This window comes from Haematobia irritans, chromosome 5 (assembly GCF_050003625.1).
Source record: "Haematobia irritans isolate KBUSLIRL chromosome 5, ASM5000362v1, whole genome shotgun sequence".
NCBI classification, from domain to species: domain Eukaryota; kingdom Metazoa; phylum Arthropoda; class Insecta; order Diptera; family Muscidae; genus Haematobia; species Haematobia irritans.
In genome coordinates, this window is record NC_134401.1 from 59,962,034 (window position 1) to 59,978,986 (window position 16,953).

The 16,953-nt window shown below is 36.2% G+C and overlaps 1 protein-coding gene across 1 annotated transcript in view; it reads right to left on the minus strand.

The window, feature by feature from the left end:
• Positions 1–925: 925 nt before the first annotated feature.
• Positions 926–16,953, minus strand: part of LOC142239734 (uncharacterized) — a 387,934-nt gene continuing 371,906 nt past the window's right edge. Inside the window, exons 5-6 of the mRNA XM_075311515.1 lie at positions 6,139–7,203; positions 926–1,774 (exon numbers count right to left, since the gene is read on the minus strand). Coding sequence (XP_075167630.1) covers positions 1,602–1,774; positions 6,139–7,203 — 1,238 coding nt within the window. The 3' untranslated portion in view covers positions 926–1,601. The remainder of the gene's footprint in view (positions 1,775–6,138; positions 7,204–16,953) is intronic.

A 16,953-nucleotide genomic window follows, 5' to 3' on the forward strand; every position in this document is an offset into this window, starting at 1 on the left:
CTTGGAAGACCAAAATTCATTTGATTCAGTTGAAATTTGGTACGTGATGTTAATATATGGCCTCAAACTCTCATGCAAAAATTGGTCGATATCGGTCCATAATTATATATAGGTCCCATATAAACCGATCCCCAGATTTGACCTCCGGAGCACCTTGGAAGAGCAAAATTCTTCCCATTCGATTGAAATTTGGTACGTGATGTTAGTATATGGTATCCAACAACCATGCAGAAATTGATTCGTATCAGTCCATAATTATATATAGCTCCCATATAAACCGATCGCCAGTTTTGACCTCCGGTGTCTTTTGGAGAAGCAAAATTCATCCGATCTGTTTGAAATTTGGTACGTGGTGGTAGTATATGATATTTAAGAACCATGCCAAAAGTGGTCCATATCAGTCCATAATCATTTATAGCCCCCATATAAACCGATGGAGCCTCTTGAAGGAGCAAATTTCATCCGAGTGAGTTGAAATTTGTGGATCACAGTCTTTCGCAGAAGTTTCTACGCAATCCATGGTGGAGGGTACATAAGATTCGGCTGGCCAAACTTACGGCCGTATATATTTGTTTTCTCATAGCCCTCTACACCTTGACATTTGTTTTCTCTTTATAAGAGAACAAGGCTTAATTTTATTATTCTCAATTATCTTTGGTCATGCAAAGTCAATCTAGAAGAAGACACAGCCTGGTTCTCTAAGTGGGAGAAAACAAATGTGAAGGTGTAGAGGGCTATGAGAAAAAATTGCCTAATGTGTAAATTTTTTTACATGGCAACTCTGCCCAGGAATTAATCAAAATAGCAATATTCTCGAAAATACTCAATAAGTTTCCGATTTCTTATTCATATACTTTCTATTTTCATTTTCTATCGTCGGTGTGGTATTGTTTTGTGGGTTTTAATTCAGAAACATTTAAAAATCACAAATGCTATTTATATTTTCTGACGCAAACGGCAGTACATTTGAGAGACGCATCGACGCAAACTTCATGATATTTTGATGACAGAGACTTCTGGTGCTTCAGTTTTGTTATGACAAAACTGTGTCTTCTTCTAGATTGTCATGTGAGCCATGTGAGTACGAAGTGTGTATTATATTGGCAGGAGATTTGAATGTCGATTAAAATAAAGTTTTACCCAAAAAAATATTTTTGTCGGTTCAAATAAAAAGTATTCCGTAACAAATATTGAAGCCTCTCTAACTAACATTATGTCCTGCATAACTTATGGAGGCTTTCAACGTGAATATATCTGGGATAAAATTATTTGTCATGCTCTAGTTAATTCTTACTACTTTTGGGAATCGTGCAAAATATTTCTACTGCTATAGTATACATTGAACTTATTTGTACAGTCATTAAAATTTTTTATATAAAAAACTGTCACTGTAAAAACCATACACTGATTAAAGGCTTCTTATTTTGCTTATCGCTACGAGTATTTCTGTTTACTGTATTCTACTTAGAATTTAAATATTTAAATAAAATTATATTAAAATTTACAATTATAATTTGCTAACCGATTTTGTGGATTAAATAAGAGCAAAAATTGGTCTAAGAAAATTTCCATTAAGTATAAAGCCTTCCACAGGCTCATTATCAATGTCGACGCATGTGCAGTGATAGGTGATCCGAACGGCTAAAAGACCGAGTACATAATTGACAACGAAAGGGTTTAACTCCAGTATGTTTGCGATAATGGCGGGTTAATTCATCCGATCGGGCAAAGCGCCAAATACAACCTTCCCATGTGCAGACATAGGGTTTTTCACCTGAAAATTTAAATTAAATATAGAATTAATGGAGTGTGGTAAGAATAAGTTCAAGATTTTCAAATATTATGTGCAATCTTTTAATCCATTCGACGCTAAAGTTGCCTTTGGGCAACTTCTTGTGTTTTGAGACTGTGGACTATCGAAAGCTACAAGTATTCTCTTTAAGTCGAATAAAAAACAAATAATTTGGTTGTAAGTTAGCAAGTTTATTTTCGTTAGTGAGCACGTGCCTCAAGAAGAAATATTTGCGAATTTGGAAAACGGTTTTTATACATGTGACTTTTTTCAAAAATGTTGAAAGTTGTTATTGAAGCTGTTGTAGTACATATCAAATAAAATATTTGTGAAAGTTAAATCTTAGTATTGCGATGAATACGTCGTTGATGTGGGAGACATATCTACAGTGCTGCGGAGGAATTTGGAAGGAATCGTAAAAAGGGGAGAAGCGATAGATATCGGTCTTCTTGACATTGTACTGGTGGATAGTTTTATTGGTGTGTTGTTATACTTTGGTTTTAAACAAAAAATAAAAACATTTTCGTAATTCACGCGTGCCTCACGCGAAGCCATGGAATTTAAAGTAAATCTCGTGAATGTGCGTGAACGGGACTAAAGAAAAATGTGTCGTGCGTGAGTAAAAATCAAATTGTGTTCGTGATTGTGCGTGAATAAAGTTTCTCCGAAATAACGATCACGATTAAAGTTCACTTTCACGATCCAATTCACGCTCACGATCAACTTCACACTCACCTTCACGATTTAAGCTCACCGCTTTTAATCACATTTACGGATTTTAATTAATTTCAGTAGCGTTCGTTGTTTGATTGTGAAACATATTTTAATTTTGCTAATTGTTCCGTCGTGAGTTATGAATGTTAGTTACTGATCAGTAATTGCAGCGAGTCATGAGATTTTCCGTGCATCAAGTCAATTGTTGTTTCAAAAACATTTTCGTGAATCAAGAATATTGTCGTGAGTTACAAGAAATTTCGTGCATTACGAGAATTTTAGTGAGCCACAAAAATTGTCGTGTTCCGAAAATATTCGTGAATCACGAGATTTGTCGTGAATTACGAAAATTGTTATGAATCATGCGGGAACGTGGGAAACGTTGTTCGTGCGTGAGCGTGCGCGAGTATAAGTCAAATTTAACCCACGCGCACATTTAAGTATATTGTTACTGTAAGGATAAAAAAAAAAATTAAAAAAAAATCCAATAAAACATAAGGTCTATAATTAAAAAACAAACCATTTTATAGCCACAATTGCCCAAAGTTGTCTACATGCAACATTCTTTACCGCCCAAAATTATGGGAGTGACGACCCGAAATTTTGGCTAGATGCTTATTAAATGACTTCAACTTGATTAAAAGTATATGTTATTATACCCTCCACCATAGGATGGGGGTATATTAACTTTGTGATTCCGTTTGTAACACATCGAAATATTGCTCTAAGACGCCATAAAGTATATTCTGGGTCATGGTGAAATTCTGAGTCGATCTAAGCATGTCCGTCCGTCTGTTAAAATCAAGCTAACTTCCGAACGAAAGAAGCTACCGACTTGAAACTTGGCACAAGTAGATGTTATTGATGTAGGTCGGATGGTATTCCAAATGGGCCACATCGGTTCACTTTTACGTATAGCCCCCATATAAACAAACCCAACATTTGGCTTGCATATTTCATCCGATCTGGCTGAAATTGTGTACATGGTGTTGGTATATGGTCTCTACACCGAAAGAATTCTCTTCGTTAATTTTACGAAGAATTCTTCATTAACTATTCTTCCTGAATTCTTCATTAAAATAACGAAATTTTCATTCATTTTCGTAAATTTTACGAAGAACATTTTACGAACATACGAAACTTCTACGAAACATTCTACATTAACTTTTCTTCGTAAAAAGTTCGTACTTTTAACGAAACTTTCTTCACATTTCATGAATTTTGTGAAGAAGTTTTTACGAATATTTTACGACACATTCTGCGTTAAAATTTCTTCATAAAAAGTACGAAACATTTTCTTTGAAATAACGAAGAATTTTCATTGAAGTTGTAAAATTTCCGTTCGCTGCATTAAATTGTCTTTTATAGTGTGCTTGAGTGTATTCCTTTATTCTATTTTTTATGCAAGTCTAAAGGGTGATACGGTCAAAATTTGGTCAATATAAACTTGACGTATTTCTTTGACTTTTGCATTTAAAAAACCTGAACACCCCTCATTTTGAAGGTGTGTGTGTGTAGAATGTTGCTGCTATTTTGATTTTGGAATTCACTCTCCAGTTGTCAAAATGCCGTCCAAGCAAGAAGAGCAGAGTATCAAAATTTTGCTCGCGCATCGCGAAAATCCGAGCTACTCGCACGCAAAGCTGGCAAAATCGCAAAAAGTTGCCAAATCAACCGTTACAAATGTAATTAAAGTGTTTGGGGAACGTTTGTCGACAGCCAGGAAGTCTGGATCGGGGGTAAATCGAAAACCGGAAGCCGCTGAGACGACAAAGAGAGTTGCCGGTAGTTTCAAGCGAAACCCTAACCTCTCTCTCCGAGATGCCGCAAATAAGCTGGGTGTATCGTCTACAACCGTGCATCGAGCCAAAAAACGAGCCGGACTATCGACTTACAAGAAGGTAGTGACTCCAAATCGCGATGATAAACAAAATACGACGGCCAACGCGCGATCCCGGAGGCTGTACACGACGATGCTGACGAAGTTTGACTGCGTGGTAATGGACGACGAAACCTACGTCAAAGCCGACTACAAGCAGCTTCCGGGACAAGAGTTTTATACGGCAAAAGGAAGGGGAAAGGTAGCAGATATTTTCAAGCACATAAAACTGTCAAAGTTCGCAAAGAAATATCTGGTTTGGCAAGCCATCTGTACCTGTGGCTTGAAAAGCAGCATTTTCATAGCTTCCGGGACTGTCAACCAAGAAATTTACGTGAAAGACGAAGACGAAGAAATAAACGTCTGCTGCCTTTCCTGAAGAAACACGGTCGTTCCGTACTGTTTTGGCCGGATTTGGCATCTTGCCATTGCGATAAATAGGCCATGGAGTGGTACGCCGCCAACAACGTACAGATGGTTCCCAAGGACAAGAACCCTCCCAACACGCCAGAGCTCCGCCCAATTGAGAAATACTGCGCTATTGTCAAGCGGAACCTAAAGAAGACCAAAAAACTGCTAAGGACGAGCAGCAGTTCAAGGCAAACTGGCTTTCTGCGGCGAAGAAGGTGGACAAGGTGGCTGTACAAAATCTGATGGCAGGTGTCAAGCGTGAGGCCCGGCAATTCGGATTTGGAAAAGAGAAAGCCTAACCGAATATTTTTCCTGAATATTATACTAATTGAACTTGAAAAAGAAATCTAATTTGATTTTTTAAATAAACGATTTCACCGATTTACACCCGTTTTCCCTTGACCAAATTTTGACCGTATCACCCTTTATGCTACTTCTCATTTGGGTGATAGCGTGCTATGAATAAAAGTGAAGCAATAAAACTAAAAATTATTCAAAAACTTAAGATGTAAAGTAGTGATGTCATTTTTCACACTTGCAACTACAACCAAATGCACTTTCGACTATAAATTTTTTTTCTAAAAGTTCGAACATTTTTCAGAAAAAAGTACGAAAGTTTTTCATAAAAAGTACGAACATTTTTCATAAAAACTACGAAAATTTTTCATAAAAAGACGAAACATTTTCATAAAAAGAACGAAATTGTTTCATAAAAAGTACGAAGATTTTTCATAAAAAGTACGAATTTTTTTCTTACAAACTACGAAAATTTTGGAAGAACTTTTCTTCGTAAAAAGTACGAAATATTTCGTACTTTTAATGAAAAGTTTCTTTGGTTGTAAAACAATGACAAATTTCGTACTTTTAACGAAATGTTTCGTTCTTTTTACGAAGAAAATTCTTTCGGTGTAACATTCATGCAAACATTGGTCCAAATCGGTCCATAAGTATATATAGCCCCCATATAAACCGATCCCCAGATTTGGCTTGCGGAGCCTCTGAGAGAAGCAAATTTCATCCGATCCGGTTGAAATTTGGTACGTGGTGTTAGTATATGGTCTCTAAAAACCATGCAAAAATTGGTCCATATCGGTCCATAATTATATACAGCCCTTATATAAACCGATCCTCACATTTGACCTCCGGTCAAGAACTAATTACAATGATTATCTTGGGCGAATGCACCCGCCCCAATTCAAATACATCTCAAGTACAAAACAATGATTCGATATAAATATTAATTCATGAATTATTTTTATTCTATTTATCCGAACAAAGGTCAACGAAATGAAACTTCTCCGATACAACATCACTTCCATTTGTTTCCTCTCTTTACACTCACCTGTATGCGTTCGTTTATGGGCCTTAAGATGAGAACTCTTCGTGTAAACCTTATCACATCCTTCATTGTCACATTTGTGCACTTTGCGATTTTTTGAGGCATCACTACTGCAACCATTGGATGCCACACTCGAATCATTTGATCGGCCAAAGGCATTACTGCCACCAGGAACTATGCTGCTGAACGTGGTTTTACGATCGGCTGAACTTATTGCACTGAAAGCCCCCTGATGGTGATACGAATGGCTAAACGGCGAACTTTGGTGATGATGGTGGGCTTCGGCCATCAGCTTCCAAGGTGACACGGCCGCAGATGAATTGGCACTTTGGGCTTTATGGCTTAGGGCAGCCGCATGTCCAGTTGGACTGAAAGCTGAAGCCGAGAGGGCAGGACTGGCCATTGAGAAGGCCGATGTGAGAGCAGCCGCTGCTGCTCCACCACTACTTCCAAAGGCACTTGGTGGAACATGTACTGCGGCCCGACGTTCCATGGTATACTTGTAGGGATTCTTGAAGAGGCTGAGTAAACTAAATTTCCGATCGTAGTCTTGAAAGTACGATGAAGAGCTGCCACCACCATTGGTGGCAGAACTGGCACTGGAGAAAGATGACGAAGTCGGCGAGTGAGCCTGCATCGATGAGGACAATGCGCTATGCGAGGTTGCAGAAGTACTGCCATTGCTCTGGCTGCTATTCGGATAGCCCAAACTGCTGTTGTTAGCCTCATCCTTAAGCCGGCGGTAAGTGAACAGAAATGGTGAGGCAGCCAAAAACGGAGGTATGGGCAGTTTAGTAACTGCAGCCGAGGCACTTGAGAATGATGAATATTGGCGATTTAAAGCCATTTGTGCTGAGGCCGAAGCCGATGCTGAGGAGAAAGGAGACCCGCGACTATTACCGCTATTGCTATTGTGTGAATTATTGCTGGTGTACGTGTTACTGCGAAAGGCACTTGACGCAGATGTGGCTGATGGTGATGATGCCGATGATAAACTGTTGTAATTGCTTTTAATCAGTGCTGAGGCGGCTGATGAGGATGATGATTTGTAGCCTTGGCTTTGAGATCCTGCAAAGAAATGGCAAAACGGAGAGGTATTATTATTAGGTCACCATAAATATCCACAGAGATTTGATAGGAAGGAAGGCTATAATTCACACCACCATTCACAATCTTTGTAGTCGACACCACAAGATATTCATCAACACATTCGTCCGTCCGTCCATCCTTTCATCCCCAACTAGTTGGATATGTGTCCAATTGCCTACTCCAAAACTGTGTAAATAATGAAAGCTTCTAATGGATTTGGCGGCAAATTGTTCACTTGTCCACCTGTGGAAACCACAACGGAACATGTTTACATATTCATCGTTGGCCTAGCCTATGGTATGTCCTATAAATCATTTTAATGGATTTATTTTGAACTGAAACAAGACTCAGACAAATTGTTGCCGTGTCAATTACAATGGACAAGGCTCAAACCTTGGTTATACTCCCATCAAATCTGGTGGAGTATGAAGTCGTACGGGCTTGATGTCGTTGGTGATACCCAGCAATTAGCATTCAATTTTAACCAAGTGAACAGTTTTATTGATGACCCCCCAAAGGCTATGCTCTTTTTCTAATGAAACACAATCAATATTCCCATTTTAAGAGGTCTACTGCTGCATGGAATCCTAGGAATCTCACTCCAAGTATTGACCATATGCAGGCTTATTAATGCTATGTGCCTAATGAAGGTAATTAGGGTATGCTGGTGTCATAAGTCATCAATGAACTTCATGGCAAAGGGGAGGTGCATTTACAAATTGAATCTACGTAGTAAATTTCGGAAGAAATTTGATTTGTATTCGCATGGCTTCAAATAGTGGGGATAATTATTGTTAGTGCTCAAATCAAGTCACGATTAAGATGTAGTTCATGAACTATAATCCAAGAGGTGAGAAAAATGGGTAATGGCGAGCTGCGCCCGTATATATAATAGTAGATGATCAACGATGAAATTAATCCCAGATTTTTTAATATTACTTGGAATTTTACTAAAAATGAAAATATGAATTAAAAGAACTACTTTGCTCGAATATCTTGATTATTCATACACCATCTCCAATTGCTTTGATGACAAAAAAATTGATTCCAATGTAGATTAAAAACACATACTCATACAAAATGCAGCTCTCAAAACCGAAACAAATGTTTATTAATTTTCCTGTAAATGCCTTTTATCATTATCAGTTTTCGCCGAATACCCAATTTAATGTATATATTTAATAGTTTTTAGACTCAATTACAATATAAAATTGTTTTGTGGGCCCAAAATACCAAAAATGTATGAATTCGTATGTACATTTATCCAGAACAACATTTTGATTCTCTCACTACGTTCTATAGAAAACACTACGTCTTGCCATCTTTATTTATTTCTCTATACTCCCACGCTCTGACATTTCTACACTGAAAAAAAAAACAGTGAACCCACCAGGAAAGAAAACATTCGGTTAATTTTAGAAAATTTTTAATATTTTTGGAAAATTTTAACTAAACAGTGTTACAAACTCTGGCATCACATCGATATCACAAAAATAAGTAAATATTTTTCGACAAATTCAAGAAATTTATTAAACATAATTAAGTTTTTTTACTTGTTAAAGAAAATTTTGCAGTCTTTAGTGACATACGAAGTTCATGATGAACGCATTTCTAGTAAAATTTACAAATTTAATGAACTTTGTAGTGAGAAATAGCCACCGTGGTGCAATGGTTAGCATGCCCGCCTTGCATACACAAGGTCGTGGGTTCGATTCCTGCTTCGACCGAACACCAAAAAGTTTTTCAGCGGTGGATTATCCCACCTCAGCAATGCCGCTTCTCTAAGTAGTTTCACTGCAATGTTGAACGCCGTTCGGACTCGGCTATAAAAAGGAGGTCCCTTGTCATTGAGCTTAACGTGGAATCGGGCAGCACTCAGTGATAAGAGAGAAGTTCACCAATGTGGTATCACAATGGACTGAATAGTCTAAGTGAGCCTGATACATCGGGCTGCCACCTAACCTAACCTAACCTGTAGTGAGAAATACGAATTTAGTAAATCTTTATGCCTAATTTATGTGTAATTTTTTACCATTTTTGGTTAATTTATTTAACGTACGCAAAAAATTATTTGAGTGAAGGACACTTTCTCCAAACATAATAATTCCATGAACTAAAATAAAGTTAAATTGGATTTAGTGAAATAGATAGTTCACTTTTACACCCTCAAAAAAATCGCATCTTTAACATATGTTCCAAACATGTTTTGCAGGAATCACATATAATCTTGGATAATGCCGAAACATTATTATGTTTGTTTTATGTGAACATAATATATGTTTGGAAGAATTTTGAGCCAAAAAATATTATATGCTTGAAAGATTTTTCTCCCAAAGAAGATTGTAAAGAGTCACTGATTTATTCTAAAAAATACGCAACCTTATATACTAAATCCTAAACTAACTACAATCTAAATATTCTTAAAAAGTATGAAAGATAAGAACATGAATTGTACATCGTTGCGTTTTCAGCTACCGCTGCATATGTATTACATCTTCGTTTTTATTTTAATCACCTGCCATAAACCTTATCTATCGTAAATACACACATCGCAGATAGCACATGTTTAGAAATCTAAACAAGATTGTCCTCAAAAAAAATTATTTCTGCTAATTGCATCTTCCCTCGATTTAAATTTTTTTAAATTTTACCTTTCGCCTGGAAGGTGAATCGAAACGCGGACCAACAGTCAAACAGTTATATTTATATAGCATAGTTTCCGGCGCCCACGATGCGATGCAAACAAAACATTATTTAACATTTGTTGGCCACGTGAAATTTTTTTTACATATATTTTTATATATGTATATTCCAAAAATGTTCGGAAGATTCCGAAAAGATTAATGACGAACATCTTTTCGGAATCTTCCGAACATTTGTGGATAAATTAATTTGATAAATTCTCTATGAAAGTTCAACTTGATATAAACGAAATGAACTGAGTTTTTTCATCAAATATAATTTTTTTATTTCAAAAATAAAAATTTTGTAACAAAAAAATGTTTTCGGTGCTAAACGTTTGAAATTTTCGAAGAAATTCAAAAACTCTAACAGGCACCATAAAAAATCGCTTCTCTAACATATACCCCAAACACATTCTTCTTCAAGTATATATATTTTCAGGATAGGTCCAAACAAACATATTATGTTTCACCTTAGGCATAGACTGGTAAAAAAAATTAATGCAAATTTCTTTGTGTATATTTGTTTTTAAGTCTCCAATTGGTTACTTCCATTCTTTTACTTGCAGCATACTCTCTAACATAGGTCTCTCTTTCTCAACACATATATGTTCATAGGCTATTTCTAAATTAGTATATGTTTGCATCCAAACATATATTTCCATCCATATACCATTACAACACGAACAACTGCAAAAAAACAACCCACTCGCAAATATATCGGACATATCGATTACATCGGTAGATAAAAGAAATATAGGAAAATTCCCTATATTCTAACAAGTGTGTTTCCTTAAGTTTTCAAAGGATTGAATACTCCGTAGTACGAGTTAACTTAAATAAAAAGTCTTTTTCATACATATGATAAGCTTTCTATAGTAAAAAAAGTCTGATTTATCATTTATAAGACATTTTACTAAATTTGAGGAAACCAGGTTCGTGGTTTGTTTGTTCATTTTTATGAATGCTTTGTTATCAAAAAATTTCTTCTTTAGTTGTAAATTCTTATAACCCGAGAAGACATTAGTATTAGTAAAATTCCATACCTTATTCTAGTTAATGAACTATTTCTACACTGAAAAATAACAGGTTGGCTGATAAGTCCCCGGTCTAACAAAGAAAAACATATTTTTTCTCAAAAATTCGTTTTTATTATTCAACATATTTCCCTTCAAGAGCAATACAACGATTATAACGACCTTCCAATTTTTTGATACCATTTTGGTAGTATTCCTCCGGTTTTGTCTCAAAATAGGCCTCAGTTTCGGCGATCATCTCTTCATTGCAGCCAAATTTTTTCCCCGCGAGCATCCTTTTGAGGTCTGAGAACAAGAAAAAGTCGCTGGGGGCCAGATCTGGAGAATACGGTAGGTGGGGAAGCAATTCGAAGCCCAATTCATGAATTTTTGCCATCGTTCTCAATGACTTGTGGCACGGTGCGTTGTTTTGGTGGAACAATACTTTTTTCTTCTTCATATGGGGCCGTTTTGCCGCGATTTCGACCTTCAAACTCTCCAATAACGCCATATAATAGTCACTGTTGATGGTTTTTCCCTTCTCAAGATAATCGATAAAAATTATCCCATGCGCATCCCAAAAAACAGAGGCCATTACTTTGCCAGCGGACTTTTGAGTCTTTTCACTCTTCGGAGACGGTTCGCCAGTCGCTGTCCACTCAGCCGACTGTCGATTGGACTCAGGAGTGTAGTGATGGAGCCATGTTTCATCCATTGTCACATATCTACGGAAAAACTCGGGTGTATTACGAGTTAACAGCTGCAAACACCGCTCAGAATCATCAACACGTTGTTGTTTTTGGTCAAATGTGAGCTCGCGCGGCAACCATTTTGCACAGAGCTTCCGCATATCCAAATATTGATGAATGATATGACCAACACGTTCCTTTGATATATATATTGTTACTTCCATTCTTTTACTTGCAGCATACTCTCTAACATAGGTCTCTCTTTCTCAATACATATATGTTCATAGGCTATTTCTAAATTAGTATATGTTTGCATCCAAACATATATTTCCATCCATATACCATTACAACACGAACAACTGCAAAAAACAACCCACTCGCAAATATATCGGACATATCGATTACATCGGTAGATAAAAGAAATATAGGAAAATTCCCTATATTCTAACAAGTGTGTTTCCTTAAGTTTTCATAAAAAATAAATAAAAAGTCTTTTTCATACATATGATAAGCTTTCTATAGTAAAAAAAGTCTGATTTATCATTTATAAGACATTTTACTAAATTTGAGGAAACCAGGTTCGTGGTTTGTTTGTTCATTTTTATGAATGCTTTGTTTTCAAAAAATTTCTTCTTTAGTTGTAAATTCTTATAACCCGAGAAGACATTAGTATTAGTAAAATTCCATACCTTATTCTAGTTAATGAACTATTTCTACACTGAAAAATAACAGGTTGGCTGATAAGTCCCCGGTCTAACAAAGAAAAACATATTTTTTCTCAAAAATTCGTTTTTATTATTCAACATATTTCCCTTCAAGAGCGATACAACGATTATAACGACCTTCCAATTTTTTGATACCATTTTGGTAGTATTCCTTCGGTTTTGTCTCAAAATAGGCCTCAGTTTCGGCGATCATCTCTTCATTGCAGCCAAATTTTTTCCCCGCGAGCATCCTTTTGAGGTCTGAGAACAAGAAAAAGTCGCTGGGGGCCAGATCTGGAGAATACGGTAGGTGGGGAAGCAATTCGAAGCCCAATTCATGAATTTTTGCCATCGTTCTCAATGACTTGTGGCACGGTGCGTTGTTTTGGTGGAACAATACTTTTTTCTTCTTCATATGGGGCCGTTTTGTCGCGATTTCGACCTTCAAACGCTCCAATAACGCCATATAATAGTCACTATTGATGGTTTTTCCCTTCTCAAGATAATCGATAAAAATTATTCCATGCGCATCCCAAAAAACAGAGGCCATTACTTTGCCAGCGGACTTTTGAGTCTTTTCACTCTTCGGAGACGGTTCGCCGGTCGCTGTCCACTCAGCCGACTGTCGATTGGACTCAGGAGTGTAGTGATGGAGCCATGTTTCATCCATTGTCACATATCGACGGAAAAACTCGGGTGTATTACGCTCAGAATCATCAAACACCGCTCAGAATCATCAACACGTTGTTGTTTTTGGTCAAATGTGAGCTCGCGCGGCAACCATTTTGCACAGAGCTTCCGCATATCCAAATATTGATGAATGATATGACCAACACGTTCCTTTGATATCTTTAAGGCCTCTGCTATCTCGATCAACTTCGTTTTACGGTCATTCAAAATCATTTTGTGGATTTTTTTGATGTTTTCGTCGGTAACCACCTCTTTCGGGCGTCCACTGCGTTCACCATCCTCCGTGCTCATTTCACCTCGCTTGAATTTTGCATACCAATCAATTATTGTTGATGTCCCTGCACTGAAAAAAGCATACTCGGTTCCAAAGATTTTGTCTTTACTTTAAAAAATTTGGTATTGATTCCGAGCCAAAGAAGCGGAGAATACAAGTAAGGATACTTTTAAGACACAATTCTCTTTTAAATTTAGGTTTTGTGTACTTGCTTCTAGGAAGCAAATTTTAATTTTTCGCTTTCTCAGCTTTTTTTCTTCATATGCTATCAAAGTCCTTTAAAAACGAGTTAACGGCAACTTTATTTTCCAAATTAGGACTCGACTTCCAGTAGAAATTATGCTATGTTTGAAGTAAAAAACTTCTTTAAAATAAAGTTTTGAAAAACATGTCCTATATTTGAACGATTTTTTGCTTTGTAGTCAAGATGCAAAAAGACAACAAATTTAAAGACAATTTCATTAAATTTAAAGAATTTTTCTGAATTATTAAAGTCAAGTTGACCTTATCCTATAAATTTTTTCTTTCATGTTAAGATACCCATTTTTAAGTCAAATCACTTAATTATATGGACAATATGACTTCATTGAAAAGTTTATCGACTTGTGTACAAGGAAAATAACTTTTTTTTAGAAAAATGCGTCTTCTATGCTAAGCAAAATTTGTATTCGTATTTTAAAGACATGAAATCTTTGACCTCACGACAATAATTTTTTCAGTGTGGGGCAGAGTCCGGAACCTCATTATCAAGCCAAGATTTTACTTCCACCGTATTTTTTCCCTTCAGAAAACAGTATTTTATCAAAACACGAAATTCCTTTTTTTTCCATTTTTTCACAATAACAAAAGTTGCTTCACAAAAGACGCTCTATCTCACAAACTAATTGACTTACAGACGTCAAATTTTGACACGAATAATTTGAAGGTTGGTACTATATAAAAATAATATGCATTTAATACTAGCGACGCCATCTATGTGTCAGACCGGGGACTTATCTGCCAACCTGTTATTGTCGTGAGGTCAAAGATTTCATGTCTTTAAAATACGAATGCAGATTTTGCTTAGCATAGAAGACGCATTTCTCTAATATAAAGTTTTTATCCTTGTCTAAAAGTCGGTAAGCTTTTCAATGAAGTCGTATTGTCCTTGACTTAAAAATGGGTATCATATCATAAAAAAAATTTGGGCTAAGGTCAACTTGTCTTTAATAATTCAGAAAAATTCTTTAAAATTAAAGAAATTGTTAAAATTGTTGTCTTTTTGCATCTTGGCTACAAAGCAAAAAATCGGTCAAATACAAGACATGTTTTTCAACACTTTATTTTAAAGAAGTTTTTTACTTGAAACATAGCATAATTTCTACTGGAAGTCGAGCCTGAATTTGGAAAATAAAGTTGTCGTTAACTCGTTTATGAACTCGCATATGAAGAAAAAAAGCTAAAAAACGAAAAATTAAAATATCGGCTACTTTCGATCCCTGGACATAGTCCGAAAAGCGAACTTTTCCAAATTTAGCAAAAATTGAAAACTTGAACAGTAGAAATTTCCAATCGATTTTTGGATTCTAGTAACAATCTCTAGTCATTACACCTTGATGTCATAGTGGTTTGGTGTCCAATATAAAAAAACCCATTTGCCATATTTGGTACATTCTTATTTGAATGACCAACTTATTGATCAAATCTCGAGGACATTTTCGTATTTATTCCATTGTTGTTCTTATCGTTTCCAATTGAATTGCATGTCTTAATTGTTGATGTCACATTTTCACCTTGTGCCATGAATTTCAAAGCGCCAAATATTTTTGAAAATTCCTTCATTGCTCTGGAGTAAAATCGCATGCAACATTGCAAATATTCCAAAATTTCAGCTTAAAAGTTGCAAAATCTGTTCATGCTAGGGAGCAGATGTTATTGGGACAAGTGTCCAACGAAGAATTTCCAATGTAGTAAAAATACTTTGCTCCTTCATGGCTTAGTTTTGGTTGACAGAATCGTTGGACCAGTGAACAGCGACATGTCTGTCTGTCTGTCTGCTCCTATTAAGGCCATCATTTGTAGTTCCTTCGTGTCCCCAGACAATAAACATCTTGAATAATTTAAATTACCCTCTATGAAAGTAACAGAATGGATGAAGAATGAATGAATGGATGAATGCTTGGCCAGAATGCAAGTGGTGGCAAGTGGTGCCAATGCCTCTGACCCAGTGTCAATTCGAGTCAAATGCAAATCAAGAGTTCGGATTCGTTTATTGTTTTTGTTTTTTTTCATTAATGTTCCTTCGAATGTCATTTGGCTGGCAGACTGAGTGGCTGGCTAGTTGATTATTTCGGTGGTTGGTTGGTGGTCGTGGTGGTGACGATGGTGGTAGAGACAAATGTGTCTCTGCCGTTTCCATTTCCATTTTAAATTTCAAATCCATTTCCATTTGGTGAGTGCCACGGAGTAACTCCAACTATGGCACTTGGCTGTGGCATAGAGATCAGGTTAAATGGATCACGACTGGCACGGATTTGTTGTAAAGTGTTTTTCGATTTTGTTTTTGGTGATGTTGGAGTTGTTGCTGTTGTCGTCGTTGCTCATTGGATTAAGCGGCATTAACAACTGATGAAGTGGTTGTAAATTGCACAACATACAACACAAGTGACGAAACATTGCTACCAATTTCGAACAGGTGTGAGAGGCTCGATTAAAAAAAAAAAAAACAAAAACAAAATTGCAACTTCAAAAATTCACTTAGAAGGGAATTAGTTCACAATATTTTATGAACATGCAAGCAGAACTACTTACTCATCTCTAGAGCAGCCAGAGCAAGGATGTTTATACCCTGAGTCATAAAGGAGAATTCAGCTCATGCGGAAAAAAATTAGTAAGCACATTCTTAAGTCTGGCGGAGCCAACTAACCTTCACCAAAATTGTTGGTACCAACTCAAAAGTTTATATTCCCATATATGGTAAATTTAATTACAAATCCGATTTCAAAGAAATTTGGCCCACATTTTCTAAAATGGTAATTCCATTCTCAGTACAAATTTAAAGTAAATTGGAATGAATCTTTGGCCTTCGATGGTCATATGAATCTAAATCGAGAGTAAGATATTCAGTCGAAGCTCTGTTTAACGAATATCCCATTTAGCGAAAATCCAATTTAACTAACGTCCAAATTCTTACCATTGAGTATTCTAAATAACGAACGTTTGAACAAAATTTACGTTCGATTTAACGAAAACGCTTTTAATCTTAAGGAAAAAAACAGCAAAATTTCACGATTGTGATAGTGGCTTAAGTCCTTCGGAAATGTCCACAAAGTACGTCATTTCCAAGATATTTAGATTCCATCAAATGTTTGGAAACACATACACCCTAAAAACCAAACATATTTTGCAGGAATCACATATTATTGGATACTGCCGAAACATTAGTACGTTTGTTTTATGTGAACGTATTATATGTTTGGAAGCATTTTGAGCCCAAAAATATTATACGCTTGGAAGAATTTTCCCCAAAGAAGATTGTGCTCATTCCCTCACATAATTTTCACTTCGACGAAATTTTTTAGTTCTTGGCACCTTTTTGTGTAATACAAATAATGTTGAAGAAATTATTAAATTTTTAAATTTTACCTTTCGCCTGGACGGAGAATCGATCCGAGGACCATACAGTTTGTAAGCCGA